The sequence below is a fragment of the Gavialis gangeticus genome, unplaced genomic scaffold (genome assembly GCF_001723915.1).
Source record: "Gavialis gangeticus isolate Ggan-Ray unplaced genomic scaffold, GavGan_comp1, whole genome shotgun sequence".
Lineage (NCBI taxonomy): Eukaryota > Metazoa > Chordata > Crocodylia > Gavialidae > Gavialis > Gavialis gangeticus.
In genome coordinates, this window is record NW_017729027.1 from 44676776 (window position 1) to 44698401 (window position 21626).

At 39.0% G+C, this 21626-nt stretch overlaps 1 protein-coding gene across 1 annotated transcript in view; it reads right to left on the minus strand.

The window, feature by feature from the left end:
* MYOM2 (myomesin 2) overlaps nucleotides 1-21626 on the minus strand; it is a 135162-nt gene that overhangs the window by 17917 nt on the left and 95619 nt on the right. The window contains exons 24-32 of the mRNA XM_019520605.1: nucleotides 19629-19673; nucleotides 19022-19158; nucleotides 12667-12811; nucleotides 12495-12554; nucleotides 11198-11265; nucleotides 6167-6280; nucleotides 4672-4759; nucleotides 2689-2727; nucleotides 1880-1985 (exon numbers count right to left, since the gene is read on the minus strand). Of these exons, the coding sequence (XP_019376150.1) occupies nucleotides 1880-1985; nucleotides 2689-2727; nucleotides 4672-4759; nucleotides 6167-6280; nucleotides 11198-11265; nucleotides 12495-12554; nucleotides 12667-12811; nucleotides 19022-19158; nucleotides 19629-19673 (802 nt within the window). The remainder of the gene's footprint in view (nucleotides 1-1879; nucleotides 1986-2688; nucleotides 2728-4671; nucleotides 4760-6166; nucleotides 6281-11197; nucleotides 11266-12494; nucleotides 12555-12666; nucleotides 12812-19021; nucleotides 19159-19628; nucleotides 19674-21626) is intronic.

Sequence of the window (21626 nt, forward strand, 5' to 3'; positions counted from 1 at the left end):
TGTTGCACATGGTGCAATGAATGGGTGACTGCATGCTGGTTTTAGGATTTGTATTATGCTCCCTGCTATGTAGCATAGTGGATGATTCAGTACTGACTGGGCATTTGCATACTAAGCTACGTACTGTGCTGAAGGCAGTAAGAAAAACAGGGACTAACTAACCTCTCTGTCTTCCCGAAATGGTTATTCAGAACTTAATTCAAAACAGAAAGAATAATTTTCAGTCTTTGATTAGACTCATAATATAATAACAATTCTAGCTTAAAATAATTCTATTCAAAAGAGAATACCAGTTTGCTTTTTGTCTTAACTATATCTATTTTTATACAAACTGGATAAGAGCTTGAAGTCATTTGCCTTGAAAGCTCAGGAAGCTTTACTGGGTGCCAAGGGTAAATACTTTTTTTGCTTTCTCTGTCAAATTAATGACACACTTGCTCAAAGGGCAGAATTATTTGATACAAAACTCAAGTTTTGAAGACTGCTTCATATTCTTCACAGATATTCTCCTTGAACTCCTCAACTGACCATTGCTACTTCTGTACCATCCCTGTATCTCTTCATGGAAATTCATGTCAGTGTAAAACAGAACTAATGGAATAGTGAACCAGACCCTCCCCGTATATCCAGGTCAGTCTGTACTTCCTGTTCTCATTGGTGGTTACAACAAATTTATTAGGTCTGTGAAACTCCTTACTTTATGTTCTACACAGAAATAAGTCCTGAATTTAAACATGGAAGAAGCTGCTGAAACTATACAAAGTTATTTTGATAGTAGTTTTAACATTGTGAATTATTCAAGAAATATGATATTACTCAGTTTCATCTAATTTGAGACTGGACCAGATAATTCTCAAAAGCAGGGGAATCATGTAGAACTATTTTAGATCTCACAAGGTTGTGTGAACCACTTGTGTTATGCTTTGTTATTATACAGCTTTTTTATTTAAAAAAATAGAACAAGGAATTGCCATTTCACTTTGCTCTTTACTGTAACTATAAACGGCAAGAACAACAGACATAAACTGCCCATCAGATAACTGTTATTGAGCATCTTACTAAACTATGAGCCATATATACAATATGGAAGAAGGCAAATGCTCTAGAGGTAGAGAATACAGGACTGGAGCTCTGTAGATATTCTGTTCCTCACTCTGCCATAGACTTCCCATGTGACACTGGGCATGGCTGTGCGGTGCCACAAACACTTCTGCAGTGCTGCATACCGCACAGCTAGATGTTCTCCACACTACTAGGATTTGCTGCCCATGCATGCGCTGCTCTGGGCTTCTTTCCGCAGGTTTTTTTGGCCCCTGGATATCCAGTGGGCAAAAAAAAAAATGCAGAAAAAACCCCCGAGAGCAACACATGTGCAAGCAGTGCACACCACTGAAAAATGGAGCCGGGACACCTGCAGCTGCTCTGCAGCTGTCAGCCAGACTCCACCCGGCAGGATCACTGCTGCTGAAGCCCCAGAAGGCCCCCAGGAGCACAGGTAAGGCTGCTGGGATCAGCACAGTACTGACCCCACCCTGCGCTACCAGCCCCAGGGTAACTTGCTGTGTGCCAATGCACATGGCACGGGCATTCCCCGGGGACAAGTAGCTGCGGCGCAAGGTGTGCCACTGCTACTTACCCCAGGGAACCAAACATCCACGCTTATCTGGACCTAGTCACTGGGTAAGTAATTTACTACCTTTGTACCTCAACTCTTCATTTATAAAATAGGCAAAACACTTTCTTATCTTCAAAGATGCTGGGAGGTTAATTAATTAATCTGTACAGAATATTATATGAGTGTCACAGGAAAGTTCATAAATAAACATAAATCCTTTAGCTTTTTCCCAGGATCCATCCTGAATTAGGTCCTCTCACTAACCTCTGATACCAGTTAACTTTCATTTCCTCCATGTAGTACTTCAGGGAACACTGGAGTCTTATTCCATCTGGAGTACAATGGATCTTCAGTGGAGAAGCAGATTTACCTGTGCAAAATTCAACAGATTGTGATTAAAGAGCACAGTGTACTGATTGCTAAAAGTTCAGCTGGGGCTCTCTTAATGGTTGCTCTTTCAATATGTGGAGGTTACCTAACAACTGAAATTAATAATCAAGAAATTGTTCAGACCTTGGAAGCAAGGTCTTCAGTTGCCATAAAATAGTATAATATCAGTAATACAAATGGAGATATGCCAATTTACACCAACTGAGTGTCTGGCCCAATATTATTATTTTGTTGCTATTTATTAAGATTATTACCAAAAATATTATTTTAAAAGTAATAACAATTTATATAATGACATATTGTAGGCACAATTCCAGTTGCACTTTTGCAGCTTTGTTCATTTCAGTGGAGCGACTCCTGACTTTGCACTAGAGTCAGAGGATCAGAGTTAGGCCATCTATATGTATGAATAGTGACCTGTTTACAGAAGGTTAATGTGAAGAAATCTACAGCGTTAATACACTTACAGTGTCTGAACGGAACTGAGGTGGAATAATACTTTGTTCCCCTTTAATACTGCCAATTAGTAAGGTCAAATGCTTATTCAAAAACTTAATAACATGCCCATAATAAGATATGCATCATGATGCCGAGAGATTTCCCACAGTAGCAATTGGCTTCCTCAAGCTCTAGTGATTTTAATACAAAAAATGACATGAAAATCAGAGATAGCATTTACTTACCACTGACTCTGCTCAGCGCCAGAATTATATCATCATACACTGAGAAGAAAAAAAAAAGAAACATAATACCATCAAAATGTAACATTAGATCAAAATATGGCTTTTTTATGTTTAGTTTAATTACACTGATTTGGGATATCACCACATCCTTAGGCAAGAGAGACATGAAATTACAATAGTTATGTATGACAATTTGGGGAATCTGGATATATACAGTTTACAAATTCTGCTTGAGGTTATGAAATCGCAGCACCACTGAATACATCAATGTACATGAAGTCAGCCACATACTCTCTGGGCTGTGTCATATATCTTCCAGACTAGGAATTAAAACTTGATGGGCATTAAAACTTGATGGCTGCTTTCAAATGGGAGTATGTTGGGATAATATAATGGTTACATTTTATGTGAAACTTGTTTGTTTGTTTGAGGGGTTTTCTGGGCAAGCATGCATCAGGGGCTGCATTTTGGAGAGCGGAAAAAATCACAAAACTCAAGATCCTTGTGGGAAGTCAGTAGATAATGCAAGACTCCCAGAATTTATCTACACTGTGGTCTAGTGTAGAGATATATAAAACAACTCATTTAACCTAGCTTGGGTGCCAGGAGCAGCTTAGCTGCAGAAGCACAGACCTCACGATAAGCTAATTTGCCATGCTCCACAGATAGACAGCTCTCAGCACCTCATCTGGCTCATTTAGAGTTATTTCAGGTAACCAAAAGAAGCTTAAACAGGACACAGGAACATGTTCTAATAGTCAACAAATAAGCTTCACTATCAAGCCAGCAAAGGAAGAAGGAAACTGGCTGTACCGGAGAGAGACGCCATAATCCGAAGCAGCAGCCACATAAGGAAAAGTTACTGAACTGCTGAGAAGATTCTGATTTCAAAGAACTATCAAGAATGATTAGATGGAAAAATGCCTTTTATTATTTTATTTTGATCTGAATATTTCTTGTGCCGACTAAAAGAACTGCTGGTACTTAGAGAACCTACAGGTCTCATCGACGCATACGCTTTAATGTGCATTAGCTTCTTTTAATGCACACTAATGTGTAACAAAAAAAAGTTCTCTTTAGCTAATGCACATTAAAACAGGCTATTTTTTAATAGCTCACAAGGGAGGTACTAGCTTTAGTTTACATTACCTAAAGCACATTAATGAATGTGTGGATCCACCCAGAGTTTCCTGGCTATAGGATCCAGGTCTTTAATCAGGGTCAGACCAACTGCCAAATTTGGGATCAGGAAACATTTTCTCCTCTAAGTCAGATTGCCATGGGCTGTGGCAGTCTTTGCCTTCCTTCATAGCAGTGGTTCTCAAACTTTTAAGACTTGACACACCCCTTGCTTGATTCAAAGCAGCCCTTGTATGACTCAATACACCCACCCTTCTAATTTTTGTGAATTGAGCAGCACCCCATTTAAAAAACTAAGCCATTTATTACAATGCTTGCATTCTTACAGAGGGGGCAGGCATTGGGTCAGCAGCGAGGCTGAGAGAAGCTTGAGCCTGAACTTATTTCCTCACACTTGCTTATCTCCTCACACCTTGCAGCACCCCATGGTGCCCTGGTACGCTGGTTGAGAATCACTTATCTATAGGATGGGGCAGCACCCCTTTCCTGTGGTGTTCTGAGCATGTATTAACTTCCTACTTCCCTGTCACTGCACTGGCAGGTTATTAGTAGTAACCCCAGCTCCCCCCACTTTTATGGAGATGATTATATAGACAGTCACTGGTGTTTCAGATATTGTTCCTTGTAGCTGTTGGAGAAGGCTTTCAGTGGCAATTTGGGGGATTTCTTCAGTTAATGACTACATGTGGTTGCAGGGGATTGGGCTGGATGGCCAAGGAGGCCCCTTTTAGTCCTATGTTCATTTGATCATTTCCCATTTTATCTGTTTTCAGTGAAGATGTTCATCTACTTTTAGAAGCACAGTTAAGCATGCATTACTTTAACATCATAAACTGAGCTTACCTTTTCCTGATACATCAAGAGTAGACACATCATGACCTCTGTCATCTGATAATGTTGCCTTATATATACCTTGATCCTTGTTGGTCAGCTAGAAATAAAATATGACACATTTCATTAAATGAGAGCAGAAGATTTAAGCAATTCATAGACCATTTTCTATATCAGGGATCTTAGTTTGAATTGTGCTCTGACTACAGTGGCCTCTCCTAAGAGGAAACTGGAGCTTAGGCATGCTCCATTAATATCTTTTGTATTCACATATAACATATCAGAAAACTATAATATACTATAAGTTTATTTTGGTTTCCTATAGACAGGTTGCTATTCCCTACTATTCCATATATAAACACATATATGCCCTGAGGAATGTAAAAAAGTAGAAATTAGTAAGATCCAAGAACTTGTTAAGTCTCATAAGACCTTAATTAACAGGTCACTTTGAGCACCCACTTGTACATTATTGGAACAAATTATTGTGATCAGAGTTAGTGAAATTTCTCTTAGGATATAATGACTACTTCCCAGATGGCTAGGTCTAAAATAAATATTAAGAGTTAATATTCTTGACTTATTCTCATTAACACACTGGATTTGGTTCGAACAGTAACTGTAGTTGAACAATAACTGAGTAATACTGACCACATTAAATACACATAATATCTTTAGAGGGCTTAGATACCCAAATCAAAAATAGAGACACTATGCTTTAAAAGCAATGTGAAGAAATTAAAATGTTTAATGTCAGCATAAAAGTTATTGAATAGAATTATAGTTTTATATAAATTCCTAAGCAAAAGCAGATACAGAAAAAGAGAGACTAGTTAAATGCCAAGGTACAAGACAAGAGGGTAATCAAGTCAAACAAGCATCCTTGAGGAAATATAAACCTAATGCAAGTGAAGTCAACAAACGTGCATAAACCAATACAAGTAAATTGTTAAATGTGAAGTAAGGGAGCTAACAGGGAATATGAAGAACAAATAAAGACAAAAAAATGCTAAAAGAATTCTTTACATCTAGAGCAGGAAACCTGCAAGCAAATCTGTGGATCATCTGGACTAATAGGGTACAAAGGAAGCTATAAAGGAAGACAAGGTCAATAGAGAGAAACTAACATACTTTCTTTCCCCGGGCTTCACTATAATGAGTACTGGGGACATTTCTGATTCAAGCCTAGTCATTTTAGGCAATAAAGATGAGACACTGTCAAAAATTAAGTGCTTGAACAAGTTGAAAAATTAAGGAGCGACAAGATATCAGGATCAGATTGTATTCATCAAAGGGTTCTGAAGGAACTTGAGCATGAAGAGGCAGGTCTCATAATAAAAATAGGCAATCTCTTACTGATATTAGCTATTAGTGAGCTAACTGGAGGGTAGCAAATGTACCTTTCCTTAAAACGGTCCATAGAAATCATGACAGTTGTTTTGGAACTCTACCTGGTGAAACTATAAAACGTTACACAGAAACTGTCATTGCTCAGGTTATACCATACCCTTGGAATAGTTAGGTGGCACACTTCTTTCTGTAAGTCAGGCTGCTTTTCAACATCAACCCCAGAACCATCTTTGTACCATTTGAAAATGGTTTCCTTCTTTGTATTTGCAACCTACACAAGAGAAAATACATGCATGTATTTTTATATTCTGACAAAAGACATCACAGTTTAATCGTTTCTACTTTTATTCCACTACAAGAATATACATTTTATTCTATAACATAGGCCAGATAAAGTAAATGACAGTACAATTACAATCAAATTGTGCTAGCTAAGTTTTTTATTATAGAAAATGCAGCCTGAGTTCTGTGCAGCAGTTTCATTCCAAAAGGGCAATAAACCATATATGCCCATAGCTCATGAGTTCTAACTTCTATCCTGTTTAACAGGCAGAGTACATTCCTTAGGGCCCAGGAAATTATTGAGGATCATTCATACTGCTGTGGTAGTAGCAAGAGACCTTAGAAAAATACTACCAAAATAATTTCCCCAGCAGAAATCAATAGTGTAAATAGGGTAGGGTAACCCGGACGCTCCAGGTGCCAACTTGGGATGGGGGGAAAAGGATGAAAAAAATCACTGCAACCACAGCCACATAATCACACTGATGACACGGCGGCAGCAGCTGGAAGTCACCACTGCCTCCCCCTGCACCCTGTATTGCAGCTGTCCCAGGTGCTCGTCTGCATTGTTACACCTCTGGCAGAAATTACACAGTGGCTACATGCATACAGGTGCATACATCATTGTGCTAGGGATATGCTGAAGAAGCAGCCAGAGGTGAAGGGCCTACTTTTGAATTGAAGGGAGAAGGGCTGGTGATTAGGACTGTGCTGGAAGGTCCTCTGGAAATGTACAAATCTACTACTCATCCACTTAGAAAATGGTTACCTTTGATCAATAAGACCAAAAAAAGCACGAAGCTGGGAAGGAATGCTGTGAGCTGCAGTGTCTTTTGATAGGAAAGCATGTGACACAGATGTGAATGAAGAAAAGCTGCTTGAAAGCAGCTGCCTGGAAGAAGTGATGGCAGCTCATCACTTCAATAGGCAAAGAGATGGAAATTGGACTTCTGGTATTTCAGTGTATGTGAAATATAGTTGTGTATCAAATGGCATTTAAAATATTGCTGGATGAGTGAACTGAAATACTATTTCAAAGAAGTAGCTAGGAGAGTGACTGGAAGCAGCAGCAGCTCAGCCGTCTTCACAGGGGCTGCCAATATATTTCTATCCATTTTTGTTGAACAGATCACTCAGAAAAAGCACTGTCAGTGTTCCACAGCTGTCTTCCCTTGCTTGCACTCATGCTAAACCAAGGCACACAAGTATAATATAAGCAAAATAAGGTGTCATAAAAGAATGCAGGGTTTCAGCATATCTGCACTTCCATAATGCTATCAACCATTCAGTCCTGATACTTTTCATGGAGCTATATGATGGCATCAAGGAAACCTGAATTCAGAGCTTAAGAAACAAATTAAAGGAAACGTCTGAAGTAGGCCATATTCAATTCAGATTCAGCCTGAATCGGGGATAGTGATTCAATTGGTTGATTCGGATCACTGTCCCTGATTCAAGTTGGTTGAATCCAAATCTGAAGATTTGATGCTGATTCAGAGAATGCTTTAAATGTCAGCTTTAAATGTCTTTTCTATATACCTCGAGGTACCAGATGCAGCTTGTGAATGCTGCAATGCTGGGGTGGATGGAGCATCCAACAGGAGCGCAGGGGGTCCCTGCGTGCTCAGCAGCAAACCTAGAAGTGGACCAGAAGTACTTCCGGTCCACTTCCATCTCTGCCAGGGAGTGCACAGGGGGCTCCACCACACCCTCCTGGCTTGGCAATCAGCTGTTGGGGGATCCCCAAAACCCAGGAGGCACCAGTTGCTAAGCTGGAGGGGCATGAGGAGAGCTCCCAGCATGCTCCCCAGCAGACCCAGAAGTGATCTGGAAGTACTTCTGATCCACTTCTGGGTCTGCTGCTGAGCACGCTGGGGAGCCCTCCATTCTCCTGTGGGAAGCTCCATCTGCCCCAGCATTGATGAGCCAACTGGTACCTTGAGGTATGTAGAAAAACATTTAAAGCTGTGTTTCTTTACAAATCGCCAAATCTTTCTGAATCTTTCCAAATTGATTTGGGGGGTTCCAATTCAATTAAAGGGTCTCCTCATTCGATTCAGATTCAGAGATTCAGCCACCAAATCAAGCTGAATCTCTGCTGAATCAAATCAGGGGCTGAAGCTTCACACAGCCCTACTAATTACCTCTGCCTATTAACAGAGAATCACCTAGTGAAGTAAATTGGTGGCATGGATATCCTGCAAAAGTTAAATCTAATCCTTTGAGACTGAATTTTGCTTTTCAGGCCAAACTGCACAATTGTTACAGCACATCATAACCCTAGATATCATGGAACTAGCAATTGTGTGCATTTTGCCTTCAGACACCTCAGGCATTTATATACATTTTTATGTCCCTCAACAAACTGGAGATCTGCCCATGAGCTGAGGCAAGTAAGTGGTGAAGTTATATAAGTGGTGAAATGTGCGCCAGCGCACAGAAAATGGCAGTGGTGTGCTTTGGAACTAAAGAACCTCCAATGTGTTTTAGTTCAAAAGTGCGCCACCGCCATTTTCTCAGCACTGACATGGATTTTGCCTTATTTAATCAAAGCTGACCTGTGTTCCTCCAGTACGTCTCTGAAAAGCCAGTCTAGTCAGGACTTACACCAGTATGACTATGATCAGAATCTGAAACAAAGTCATACTGTGCATATGCAAAACTTGCAGGATTTTCTATATACTTATAACCAGAATATTGCTCAAGGCTTGTTCCTGCAGTCATATGACATCAAGAGACATGATTTCATTTTTGTTTTTTCAAGCAAGGCCCAAAGGAACAAGCCCTTAATGCTTTTCAGAATTCTAGTATCAAAAACTGCATAGATCAGTCTCACAAGGTATGTTCTGAGTTTCAGCCAAAAGTAATTTGAAATGCCTGAGTTATTTAATAATGATAATTTAAGGTATAATTTTAAGGTATAATTTACCTTAATGATAAAAAAGTTACTCTTTCCATTTTTTAATCCTACACAAGGCTCTTGAGTTTAATATGTTCAGTAAAAATAAGAATAAAATATAAGTGTACAACAGTAGTTTGAAAGTTGAACACCAGTGTTTTAGAGTTTGAGAAGAAAACAAATAGATGCTTGCTTTTAGAGCAGAATAAACATGTATACTAAAACCTCAATATATTGGACCAAATTATCAAAAGACTAAAATGACACATATAGGTTCATTGACTTTAATATATTATGTTCATTTTCACAAAATATGGATCTAGCTATGATGACAATGAATTCAGAATAAAACAGGAACCCAAACTGCAAATTTCAAAAGATATGATTCAAATCAAGAACAACAAAGTAACAGAGAAAGAGCAATGTATCCTATGCACAAATGCAAATTACACATATACGCATTATCATGTTGACTATCATATTATTGATACTGGTTTTAATCATACCAATTGAATTTTATATTAAGTACAAAATAGTTTTTCATTTTATTTATAAGCAGGAGGATAGAAAACTACTGCAAAACAGCTTTCAAGAACATTAAGAAAAATGAGGGAACTATAGGTTCACTTCCAAGGGTTTGAAGTCAGTGTGATGTGACCAGCTTCCCAGGAGGCACTGAGGGCATAGCTCAGGGACTGGCTTATGTTTGAGCAACATGGCTAGACTGCATCATATACCAGCTGTCCCCAGATAGTAGAACTGTGCCTAAGCCACTGTGCTAATTAAAGTGTTTTAGAGAACTTTAATCTTCAGTAGACTGCAGTTGGCTCTAAGTCCAAAGAAAAAAGGTGGTGGTTTAAGGCAAATTTCACTATGCTGCTCCATTCTGCTGGGCATAAGTTGGGGTTAAAACTCTATATTGTATTCACAGATAATTTGTGAACATAAAAAGGACTGTACAGTAAGTTAAACTATTCTTAATGAATTATTAAATCTGCTCTAATTAAAAACCCAGCAGGCCTGTCTACATGAGATGTTTACTGCCGAGGGGGTGAGACTAGATGATCTATTCAGGTCCCTTCTGACCCTTAACTACTATGAAACTAAACATCTTGGCATCTATACATGCAGGGTTATTAGGCTATTGTAAACTAATAAACTTGACAGCAGGGTAGTAAATACAAGTCCTATCCTGCTGCAGAGTTTTTTATTCCCCAGCAACACATGTGTCGATGCTGACTGGGCCAGCTGGGGCACAAGGGTGCTTCAGTGCAGGGACTGCCTGCTGGTTAGCCCAGCACTGGAGTACCCTCACGCCCTATCCAGCCCCTCTGCACAATGCTGAGTTGGGTCAAAACAGCCCTAGGCTGGCATGCTGACCCCTAAGGTCTTTTTTAAAAATTCTTAAAATTATGAAACCTGTTTTCTAACTTAAATCCATACAATTTTTTTTAGTGTATGTTTTGATTAACCCCTACACAAATAATGACTTTTGGTGGCAGACTGAAAAAAAATTAGAAAACCCGTAAAAAAAGAAATAATAATTTGGGGATGGTAGAGGCTGAAAGGAAATGACCTTTTTCTGGCTGTGATTATTTTAAAGAAACATTTATTTCTGAAATATCTTATCTGATCCAGAACAAATTGTTTTCTTTCGTTTTGGATTGTTTACTCCTTTTCTCTTTTTTCTATTTTTTTCTAAGTGAAAAACTTGGTTTGAAATAAAGTAGTGCAAAATTCCACTTTGGAGAGACTGAAATGAAACATTTCCTTTTAGAAACTTTGTATTTTTGAATATTTTTAAATGTTCCCATTTTCCCTGTCCAAACTATTTGACCCAAATTTGCAAGTAGGCTCAATTTTAATTTACAGCAAATTTCATATTTTCCAAAATTCCTTGTATATAAATTGGATCATTACTAAAAATAAGTAATATTTAAAAAAATAATCTTTTATCTGTTATTCTGAGAATGTATAAACTACCTGAATTTCTAAATGTTTTCTTACCTTACAAATAAGTAAAACTTCACATTCTTCAGTAACTTCCCAGGACAAGTATTCATGAAAATGAGGACCTAGGAAACAAAATGAACTCAAAACATGTTATGGAATCAGGGAACATTTCTCACTTAGAAGAAATATAATATGAAGAAGAAAAAGAAAGATGAGCATGTTCTAGCATCTTAGATCAGAATGATGACAGGTAATAATCTTTCATGAACTATGAGCTCCCTGGAGGAGAAACATTGCAATAAGCATTCATCTTATTGACACCAGATATCTATTGCACTGAAGTATAAAAAATAAAAATTGGGGGACACATCTCACTTTGCAGTTTAGGACATGTATCATTCCTGAATGCAAAACAGTTTATTGAGACAACTGGAAGCATAAAATCTGATCTTACTTAGTTGCCAACTAATCATTCGAAAAAGATAGTGTTACCAAAAAAAGTTAAAGGATTAATTTAATGAAAAGAGAATTGGAGAAAAAACAAAATGCTTATTTTATGTTTCAAGAAAAAAATCCTTGACTACCACTATTTTTTTTCCAAATAAAATTAAATGAGATGTATTTAAATAGTATTGTTATATAATATAATCAGATAGAACCAAACAGAAACATAACCATTCCTATTCCCCCATAAGGATACATCCTGAAGATGTGTGTCCATGAATAACTTTATAATTCAGCACAGGCCCAATAAGACTGGTCATATTAGTACAGTTATGTATGTGCTTAAGAGACAAATACAATCTGGTTTTGGCAAGCCCTACAATTACATATCCCAGTGTCCAAAATCTAGAAACTTGCATCTGGGAAAGAGATGCAAGTCTGTAGCATTTTTTCTCTCTCTCTGACACTACACTATCAACTGTCTAGGAGTCTATGACATTGATCAATTAGACCAAGAGGACAGCTCACATCCTTACAATTAAGTACATGCTGAAGTGCTTTACTGAATCAGAGCCTAAAGTGATCAGAAAGCAAACAGAAGTGAACAGAATATGTAACTTCTGATTAAGCTTCCTATTTTACCTAGGGTCTTCTTGGAGGCACAACAGAATGCACCATTTAACCCTAAAAATGTAAATCATGATTTATATTCTCTGATAACACAGAATAATATAGACTCCCCGCAGAAATAAGATTCCCATCTTGCAAAATGTTCAATATCTCCAGCAAAATGTATAATATTCTTAGCCACTTCTGATGACAATAAAAATTGGGGAACTTCTCTTTTACAAACGTTTTCCACTAACTGAAAAATTTGGCTGTGTATCACCAGGCTTCCTTGTTTTACCTTGTTTCCTGAGATATTCCTTTCTCTGGAACTCAGCCTCAGCCAATACAGCCTTGAATGCTAAATTTAGAACAGAGAAGTATAAAATAATGAATGAGCTGCTGAAGTTTTCAAAGAATAATTAAAGTGCATTTTTTTTCATAAGCTAAGCCAAATGTTTCAGTGAGCTTACCATCTCCAATAAGCACTAATGAAGACTGGTTTTTGGCTTTTCCATCTTGGATCTGTACAGTATAGGTACCTTCATTTTCAATCGTAAATCGATCCATCACCATATCAATAATGCCAGCTGAACGGTCACAACTAATTTTGTGCCTCTGCAATTAAGTATCACAACACGTAAGTAAAGTTAATGCAGCGTAATGTGTAGTTTAAACAAGTTGCAATCACCCAACATATTCATCACCATGTTCATTTACTGGTCCCAGTCAGGATACTATTATGAATATATGATTAACAATATTAGCAGCTATTTTCTACAATTTGTAAATCAGAGTATAAGGAACCATGCTAGCTTTGTTTGACTGAATGAGGCAAATTGATATCTCATAGCTCACCTGCAAAAAGACTACTAATTAATTTATTATTAGAGTATTCCTGCAAGGGAATCTGTGAGCATGGAGCTTTAACTCCTGAGAAAAAAAAACATTGAAGTCAGCTTAGTTCTGCACTTAGAGGTATAATTTTTCTACTGTAAATAGATCTATTATAACAACAAACATGATAATGGGCTAGAGAAGATTGAGACCATATTTCTTAACTCAGTGTGGTTTATGTAGGGTCCAGTAATGATTGTGTCTTAGAAGTGCATTTAACACTATGGTTAGGGGTCTCTGGAATTCGTGCTGGAAGTGTTCAGTATGGTGGCTTCTTTAATCATGGAGTTTCCCCCATGCCACTGGCTACCAACACCTGATTGCTGGAAGGCAAAAACTGCAGCATTTTTCACCTCCCATCCATCAGGCACAGGCAGCAAGCAGCAAGCAACAGGGCCCCACCACCAATCAGTGGGGGAGGGGGGAGGCGGGCACGAGGGAAACTCCAAGATTAAAGAAGTCGCCACACCCTGCACTTCTGGCATGAATTCCAGAGATTCCCTACCTATGGTATATTGGGTGTTCTGCTCAAAGAGAAAATTAAAGTATCAGCCTGTGAGAAGAAACACTGTGGTTCTCATCTGTAAGATTAGCAGAATTACCTGGGAAGTGTAATATCTTTGAAGTGTTTCAAAGGCAATCAGACAGATGTACATACCTTTTGATGCACTCCAAAAATGGTAAAAGTGCTCACATAATATTCCTGGGTGAAGTATTTACTATTTCAAAGCACTTCAAAGAGCAGTGAACACAGAGGGCATTTGCCTTGAAGCAGCAGTGACAGAAGCAGCGCAGCAGTGGAACTGCACTGTATAGGCTTTTCTAAGAACCAGTAACTCTGGATGCTTGCCTTGGGCCCAGTTTTCTTCTCTTTTTTTTTCTTTTCTTTTCCCCTCTGGGGTGGTTGCTTCACAGGGTTTGCATTCACAGCTCTGTGTAAGTGATTTACTTCTGTGGCAGGTCACTGTTTGTGCCTGCCACTTTAAGACCTGGGGCCAAACAGGCAGCAGGTGCTTAATTGCGTTGGCCATTTTAGAGCTCTGGCCGCCCATATAAACAGAGCATTTTGCTGCTGACTGGAGGTGCAGCAACATCACCTAGCTGTGAGGCTTCGTGGAACACTCTGGAGGCAAGGGAGGAGCTGTAGGGGATGGTCAGGAGGCTCCTGGTCCTGGGCATGACCTAAAACTGCACCCTGCTGGGAGTGGATGGCCTGGTGGGGCTCCCAGTAGCGCAGGAGCCCCCAGGAAATACCAGGCCAGTTACCACCCTGGTGAAAGGTGGGTTGGGGCGCCTTAACCCCAGCTCCCACAACTGGGTGGGTTACCCCCTTGCAGGGTTTGGGAGGTGGACCCTAGTGAGAGAGTGGGGCCATAGACTCAAAAAAACCTGTCTTGACATCCTCTGACTGGTCAATGCTGGGGCCAGGACTGGAAGGTTCGAAGGGCCAGGGGCCCACCACGAGGGATGCCCAGAGCTGAGGGCTTGGGGTCTGACTGGCCTGGAGGTGGGCCAGGGCCAGTAGAGCCAAAGGTCCTTGGGGGACCATGCCCGTAAGGGGAAAGCAGCTCAGGGAGCGATGCAGCCTAGAATGAAGGCGGATTAAGCCGCCTGACTGGAGGGATCCAGGTGGGGTTCAAACAGTAGGATTCTGGGGCCCAGAGTGCAGCCAGTGACTGTAAGAACAGAGGATGCCATCTACAATTGCATCCAATTACCTCAAATACTTAATTTGAATTAAAATCTTATCATGAGTCAATGGTGTATGTGCCCTTTTTTTGTATTTGCTCTCCCTTAAATATTCTACAGAAGTAACAGGAATGTTGCTGGAAGCATCACATTTTAAGAAAATATTAATAATTATATGGAAATTACAAATTATGAATTCATAGATATACACACATGTGGTGGCCATTTGATTCTAAGATCTTTGCTCATTCAGTCAAAAAATTGAAACCATGAGACAAAACAGCAAATACCCATAGTAAACGATTTGTCTGAAGAGCAAAAGTTATTCATAGAAATGATATGATAAATACATGTTACTAATGCAGTCAGGAAAATATTATGGTAAGCTACTTGGATAATTTGTGACCTGAATTTAAATGCAAAGGCTTTGCAATGTGTACTAATGGGGACAGGATTAGCCCCTGCATGTTTAATAAACATTACAAAAATTCAACTAGTCTTAGTTAAGTACTGATGGCTGAATCTTGTAAAGTAAAGCTCTCTCTTGTAAAGCTCTATCAAAATCACAGAAACAGGTATTAATTATTATAAATAATAATGAGAGCTTTTGGAATAACCTAAGTAAAAATCTAAAAATAGGGAAAAAAATCACTGAAAACATGAACAAATGTATACATGAAATGAAACAGGAATCTGCATTATTCAGTGTGAAGCATAAAATGCATATTGTAGATAAAATAAACTATAATCCATTATCCCTTTCTCCCACCTATGTGTGGAAAATATATTATTAAATGGGGGTTAAAGTAGTGACAAATGATGTAAAAGAATCTTAAGAGGGCTGAAAATATTGGAACAAGAAGTGCGATGGGTGATTTCATGGCAATACATTGGACAGCCTGGAGGGAGAAGGTGCAAGTCTAGTAAGCATGAAATAAATTGGTTGCAATAATCAGAATAGCAGGAATTTGAAGAAATCAAGTGGACTTTTGGTAAACTACAAAAACAATGGGGAGTAGGGGACTGATATGAGGGAAGAAAAAGAAAGAGGGAAAAAAAAAGTTTTTTAATAGGAATAGAAAAGGGACCCATCAGTTTAGTTTCAGTGTCCCATATAGGGCTCAATCCAGAAGATCCTCACTTAAGTGAATAGTGAAGTCAGGGTAACTAGTAATATGAACAAGGATAACTTGTGAAAGGAAGAATGACAGTTTACTTGTTAGGGTCAAGAGGCCACATTTTTCAAAACAGATTATTGGGCTAGAAATCTATTTAAGACTAATTTAAGGTAAACTGTCATAGAATCAACTATCAGATAAATGTAAGTAAAAAAAATTATGGGAAAAATTAAAGGAATAATCAGTAGAGTGGCTACTGCATCTACTGATTAAATAAAATGCAGTGAGAAACTAGAAGAAAAGAGAGAAGATCATAAAATTTGGATGTGCACTTTATTACCCAAGTTCAAAGAAAAATGCAGTGTTACAGGATAAAGAAGACTTGACATAATCAGTAAATTAAAATGGAAATCTGCATATCTAGAAAGAAAGCACCTACAAAAAGTAAGTGCAAAGAGTAGGGAAGATGAATCAAGATGATTAAAAAGAGATTTTATGAGAGAGAATAAAAGACCTACTAGTTATGTGGTACATTTATTACTACATAGTGCATCTAAAGCACAAAGACTTTTTGGTTTTTTTGGTCCCTGAGATTGAGATTTGATGCATACTGAAGGCAATAGCGAAACTTCCACTGATATTAGTGGCATATATCAAGACTCATGAGAAAGTGAAATCAGCATTTCCAAAAACAAAATGAACAAAGTGAGAATGAAAATTGAAGTGGGAAAAAAGACAAGGATCCAGTCTGGCCCTTTTCTTCCTTCTTAAATGTCTCTCATTTCTTGCATTGAGGCACAAGGAGCAATATTTGGCAAAACTGAGTCAGTTAGATCCATCTTATTCTGTTCAAAAATCTTTCAGAGTTGAGGCCATAGAAGTTTCCCAGTTAGGCCTAAGAAGGAAAACTATATCATTCTAGCCAAATGTTGAGACTGCCTTCTCACCAGCACAATGGTCTATTGAACATGTTCAGTGACTGCAGCCTAGTCTCTAGGCAGGTTTTAGAATGTAATTAGGCTTCTAACTGTTGCCATTATGCAGCAAGAAGTTGTTCAATGATTTTATGGGTGCCATAAATACCAGGTTTTATGTGATTTTTTTCCCACAAAAATATAATCAATCTCCAAGCGTAAATGTTGCATATGGGTTACTAATTAAAGAAGTTAAATAGTGCAACTCTGCTCCAATTCTGTTTCTTCTATAAGACTATTTCTGACATCAGTATTTCAGAAAACAAATGCATGCTAAAAATAGATGGTTGACTTCCACAAGTAGTTCCAAGTCCAAAATATTATATCTTGAATAGATCTTAATAATATTCATATTTTCAGGTATATTCATGTATTATTTCTAGATTAAATAAATAAGAGGGAAGGAAACATATTCTAATTGAGTAATACTGCTTCCAATATATAATTCAAAGAAATGCTCTTTACTCTCTAGAATTTGCAGAAATGCAGATAAAGGTCTCAGATCAAACACATCCTCTGTCACTTAAGAGACAGATTATAGCTTCAAAGCCAGCCCTGTACACAGACAGCAGTGAGAAACTGCCCTAACACAGGTGGATCGCTGAAATAAATGAAGCTGCAAACAGGCCCAGACTTTCCTAAACCTTAATTTGGTACCCTGGTGAGCAATATGCCATTCCTCTTTCACAAGATACTGCTTGAGGTACTTTTCCTTCTCAGGATGGGGGTGAGGTTTACTACTGTGAACGTAAGTATATGTATTAGCATTATATGTTTAAATATTCAGCTCTCAATTTGAGGGCTCTGATCTTGATAATATCATTGGCTAGGGACCGAAGTTACACAAACTGGTGTAAGTGATCAGAAACCATTTCAAATCTGCAACACAACAGAAGTTCAGTGCACATAAACTGCTTTCAAAATGGCCAAAACTGGTTTAAGATAAACCTGGATGGATGTAGTATCAGAATTAGCTGATTTAGTTTAAATCAGTTTATTGAACTTCTGTCCAAGATTCCCTCCAGATTCAAGTTAATTTAGTCCTCCAGCACCCCAGGATGCTCTGCACCTCCCCCACAAACCCATTCTCACAGGGCAGGTGGGCTAGCCTTGACCCAAACTGTCTGCTCAGCCAAGCAGGACGGCATGCCCTAATACCCCAGGCCTCTGGCCTGGGACACTGCAGGCATGTGGCTGCATTTCAGGAATCAAAAGTGAATGTTTATTCACTTGCTTATTGGTTAAATCTATTTAGCTCAAACTAACCTCCAAAATTGAATTGAAAAAAAGCCTGCAGAATTGAACTGTCTGTACTTGGCCTGGAAGCTGGGCTGAACAAAACATTTCTGTTTTGTGTTAAATATAGGGATTTCAAAATTGGTTTTTGTTTTGACATGGAATGAAATTTGGATCTTTGAAACCATCCTATAAACAAAAAGAATACTTATGGGGTGGGAGAGAGAGAGTCCCAGTATAACAGCCAAATATACACTAGTCTGTTAGGAAATTAATTTTGGACACCCACATTTAAAGTTCCTGCTCCATATGATTCATTACAGGGACTTGAAACTTGGTGTTTCACATCTCAGGTGAGTACTCTAATATGCTAGACAGTCTACACATTTATACCGGTATAACTTCCAGCAGTGGGAACCAAGATGAACAGACCAACATCCCAGGGTAGTGTCATGCTGTTGTTGTCATAAGCAATTTCTTGATTCAAGGATGATCTTTACCATGGCTCACTGATGGGTCTTGAAGTGACTTTCAGGCCATACAACACTTTGCCACAAGCAAGGAGCAAGTAATAGCCTGTTTGCCTTGAGCAAACTTTCTGAGATAAACTGCAGATGGATGACATGTATACTGATTCTTCCAGGGGAATTTCTACACTGCCTTGGGCATGCTAGTTAAGAGATTTATATTCTGACACACTTTTTTGTTTTTACACTGGGGTAAATGTAGTGTACAGTTCAGGCCCTTAAACTATATTAAATATGTCTTTGCCCCAAAGAGATGAAATGTGGTGAATAAGACCATAGGGTTAATTCCAGGTATTACCAAAACAACATCGGTGAAGTGGATAATATATTCTTAAATCATTCATATACAAAAGTAGATTAAACATGTTACCTGTCACATGTACTTACATCACTGTTTTCAACTTCTTGATCATTAATAACAAATCTGAAGGTTGCATCCGGTGACAAGTGCTCAGCCTGAAGCCAGAAACGAACTTCTCCTTTATCAAAAAGCTCATAAGCCAACTCTGTTTTCAGAGGAATTGCTAAATGAGAAAAGCAATCAAAAGTCAATAATTCATGAGCCCTTGTGAGAGAGAGAGGAATAATGTATCAAAATATGAGCAAACTCCTATTATTTAAGGAATATAAAATTACAAAGTATTGAAATATTTTAAGGAAGAATAACCAAAATTCTTCTCTTTTGCTGAATATTAAACTGTTTTCTAATAGTCAAAGAACAATTTACAGTGCATGCTTTAAGCAATGTGTAGGTATTCTGAATACAGATACCACCAACAATGGCCAATAAAACCCCAAATTTCAAAATAATTTGAACGATAAAGACGGCTATATCTATATTCAAGATTCAAACTAATGTCATTTTAAATGAATAGATGAATAAGCAAGCATGATCAAAGTTTTGCTGTGAAAAATGAGGCTCAGAAATTTTAGATATAAGTGTGTAATTATATTATTTCAGGAACCAAATATTAGATTCAAAAGTTCTACTTACTTGGATTCTTTATTTCATGGCTTAATGCTAATAGACGTTCAAACTCTGAAATGAAGAATAATTTTCATGTTTAAATTACATTCTAACAAACAGAGCCAAAATACCAGTGTCAAAACAGTTTATAAATGAGATCAAAGAATCAATAATCAACTTATGTCTCCCAAACAGCCCCAGAAATTTCACATTTCAAAAATTAGAGTTAAGAAGACAGAAAAGTTAATATTCTGGTTGGTAGATTAAGTAAATTTTCATATTTAAAGTGCATGAAAATCTAAACAGGCAGGTAAAACTCATTTTAAGCTTCCTCTGGAATTTATACTAAGGATGGGCAGGTAATAGCATCTAACTTGCATCTAGCTCTCTTTTAACTGTTGAAAATGATACCTCAGTGTTTAGGATCAGAAAGCTTCATTACTAGCTAGATTGAGGGCTGGTGGTAAGAAACACCCAAAGAATCATTCCAAATGGCAGTAAATCCTCCTCAAGATTGCTTAAGAGGCAAGATTCCGTATAGCTGGCTACTGTGACTAATCCTACTTAACATATTTATTACTAATGGGGACTTGGAAGTTAAAACTAATTGCATGATTTCCAAACTTACTGATAACACAGACAAGAAGAAATTAGCAAGGGTTTAGGAAACAGTAGAGGATTTAGCAATATTGCAGGAGGATTTATAAAGTTTGAGGAAGTGGGTGGACAGCTAAAAGATGGTTTTAAGTGGTAGGATATGTAAGGTGATACATATGGGGATCTATCAGAAATGCTAAAATGATAGTTCTGTAAGTAGTACTATATATTAGACCAGCGGTTCTCAACCTTTGGCACCTTACATATCCCCTGCTGTTTGACATGGCAAAAGTGAAACCAGAAGGTCCACTGTGGCACTTCCAATTTCACTGCCACAAGCTGAGTCCCACTTCTTCCACCGCAGCCAGGGGCAAATCAGCCTGTGTGGGGCCTCCCTTTCTATCCCTTGGCTCACTGACACTGGGGAGTGAAAGCCCCGGTGCACCAGACATGGCAGGAGGAGCAGCAGCCAGAACTCCTAGCCCATGAAGGCAAAGACCAGAACACAGCACCTGTGTACCCCCAGGGGTACACATACCACAGGTTGAGAAACACTGTATTAGAGAAGGCAGAGTCAAAATTGATTTTTGTGTTGTGGGGAAAAGACTTCCATGATTCATTTGTGATGTGAGCAAACTATGGGTGCATCCGCACAGGCAAGCACATGCACTTACAGCAACTCAAATAGAAGCAGTGCAAATTTGAGCCAGGGCTTTTTGCCTCAGCATACATGCTCGGACATGTACTTTGTTGTGGAGAAAATTGTGCCACTTGGGGCAAAATAACCCTGCCTGGTTCCTTCCAGATCTATAGCCAGGGGGAGCTAGAGCCTGGGGCCAGCACCTGTGATGTGCCCAGCGGTATAAAAACCTGCCCTGTCCTGGCTCCAGCAATATAAAAAACCTCCCTGGCAAGTAGGTCTCAGGAGCTTCTGGGGCCCATCAATTGGTACCTAGGGACACTACCCTTTGTGCCAGCTGGACTGCTGCAGCAACCCTGAGAGTTCCCTGCCCCCTCTACCCACTGCAGGGGTATGGCAGTGGGAGCTGCTGCCTGGCTCTGACCTGCTGCACACCTGCCAGACTTGGATGGGGACTGCACATCCAGTAGAGGCATCTAACCCTCTGGGACAGCTGCCAGTAAGCTGTGGCTGCAAAGTTGGCCTTTGTGTGGCACAAAGTTGGCCCTTGTGTGGCACTACTGCCATGTGCGCCCCCTGCCCAGCCATCTGGGCAGCTACCGTCTAGAAGATGTTCTGGGTGTGGTGGCCTGCTTTGAACTGTCGAAGCATGTCCTCCTGGCCCCATTTGGCCAGGAGGTCAGCCACAGCCAGCTAGGCCCAAGGTGTCAGCTCTGAGCAGGCAGGGTCCTGCCACTGGCCTCCCTAGCAGGAATTCTGGTGTTCCCTACTGGAAAAATGAAAAATCC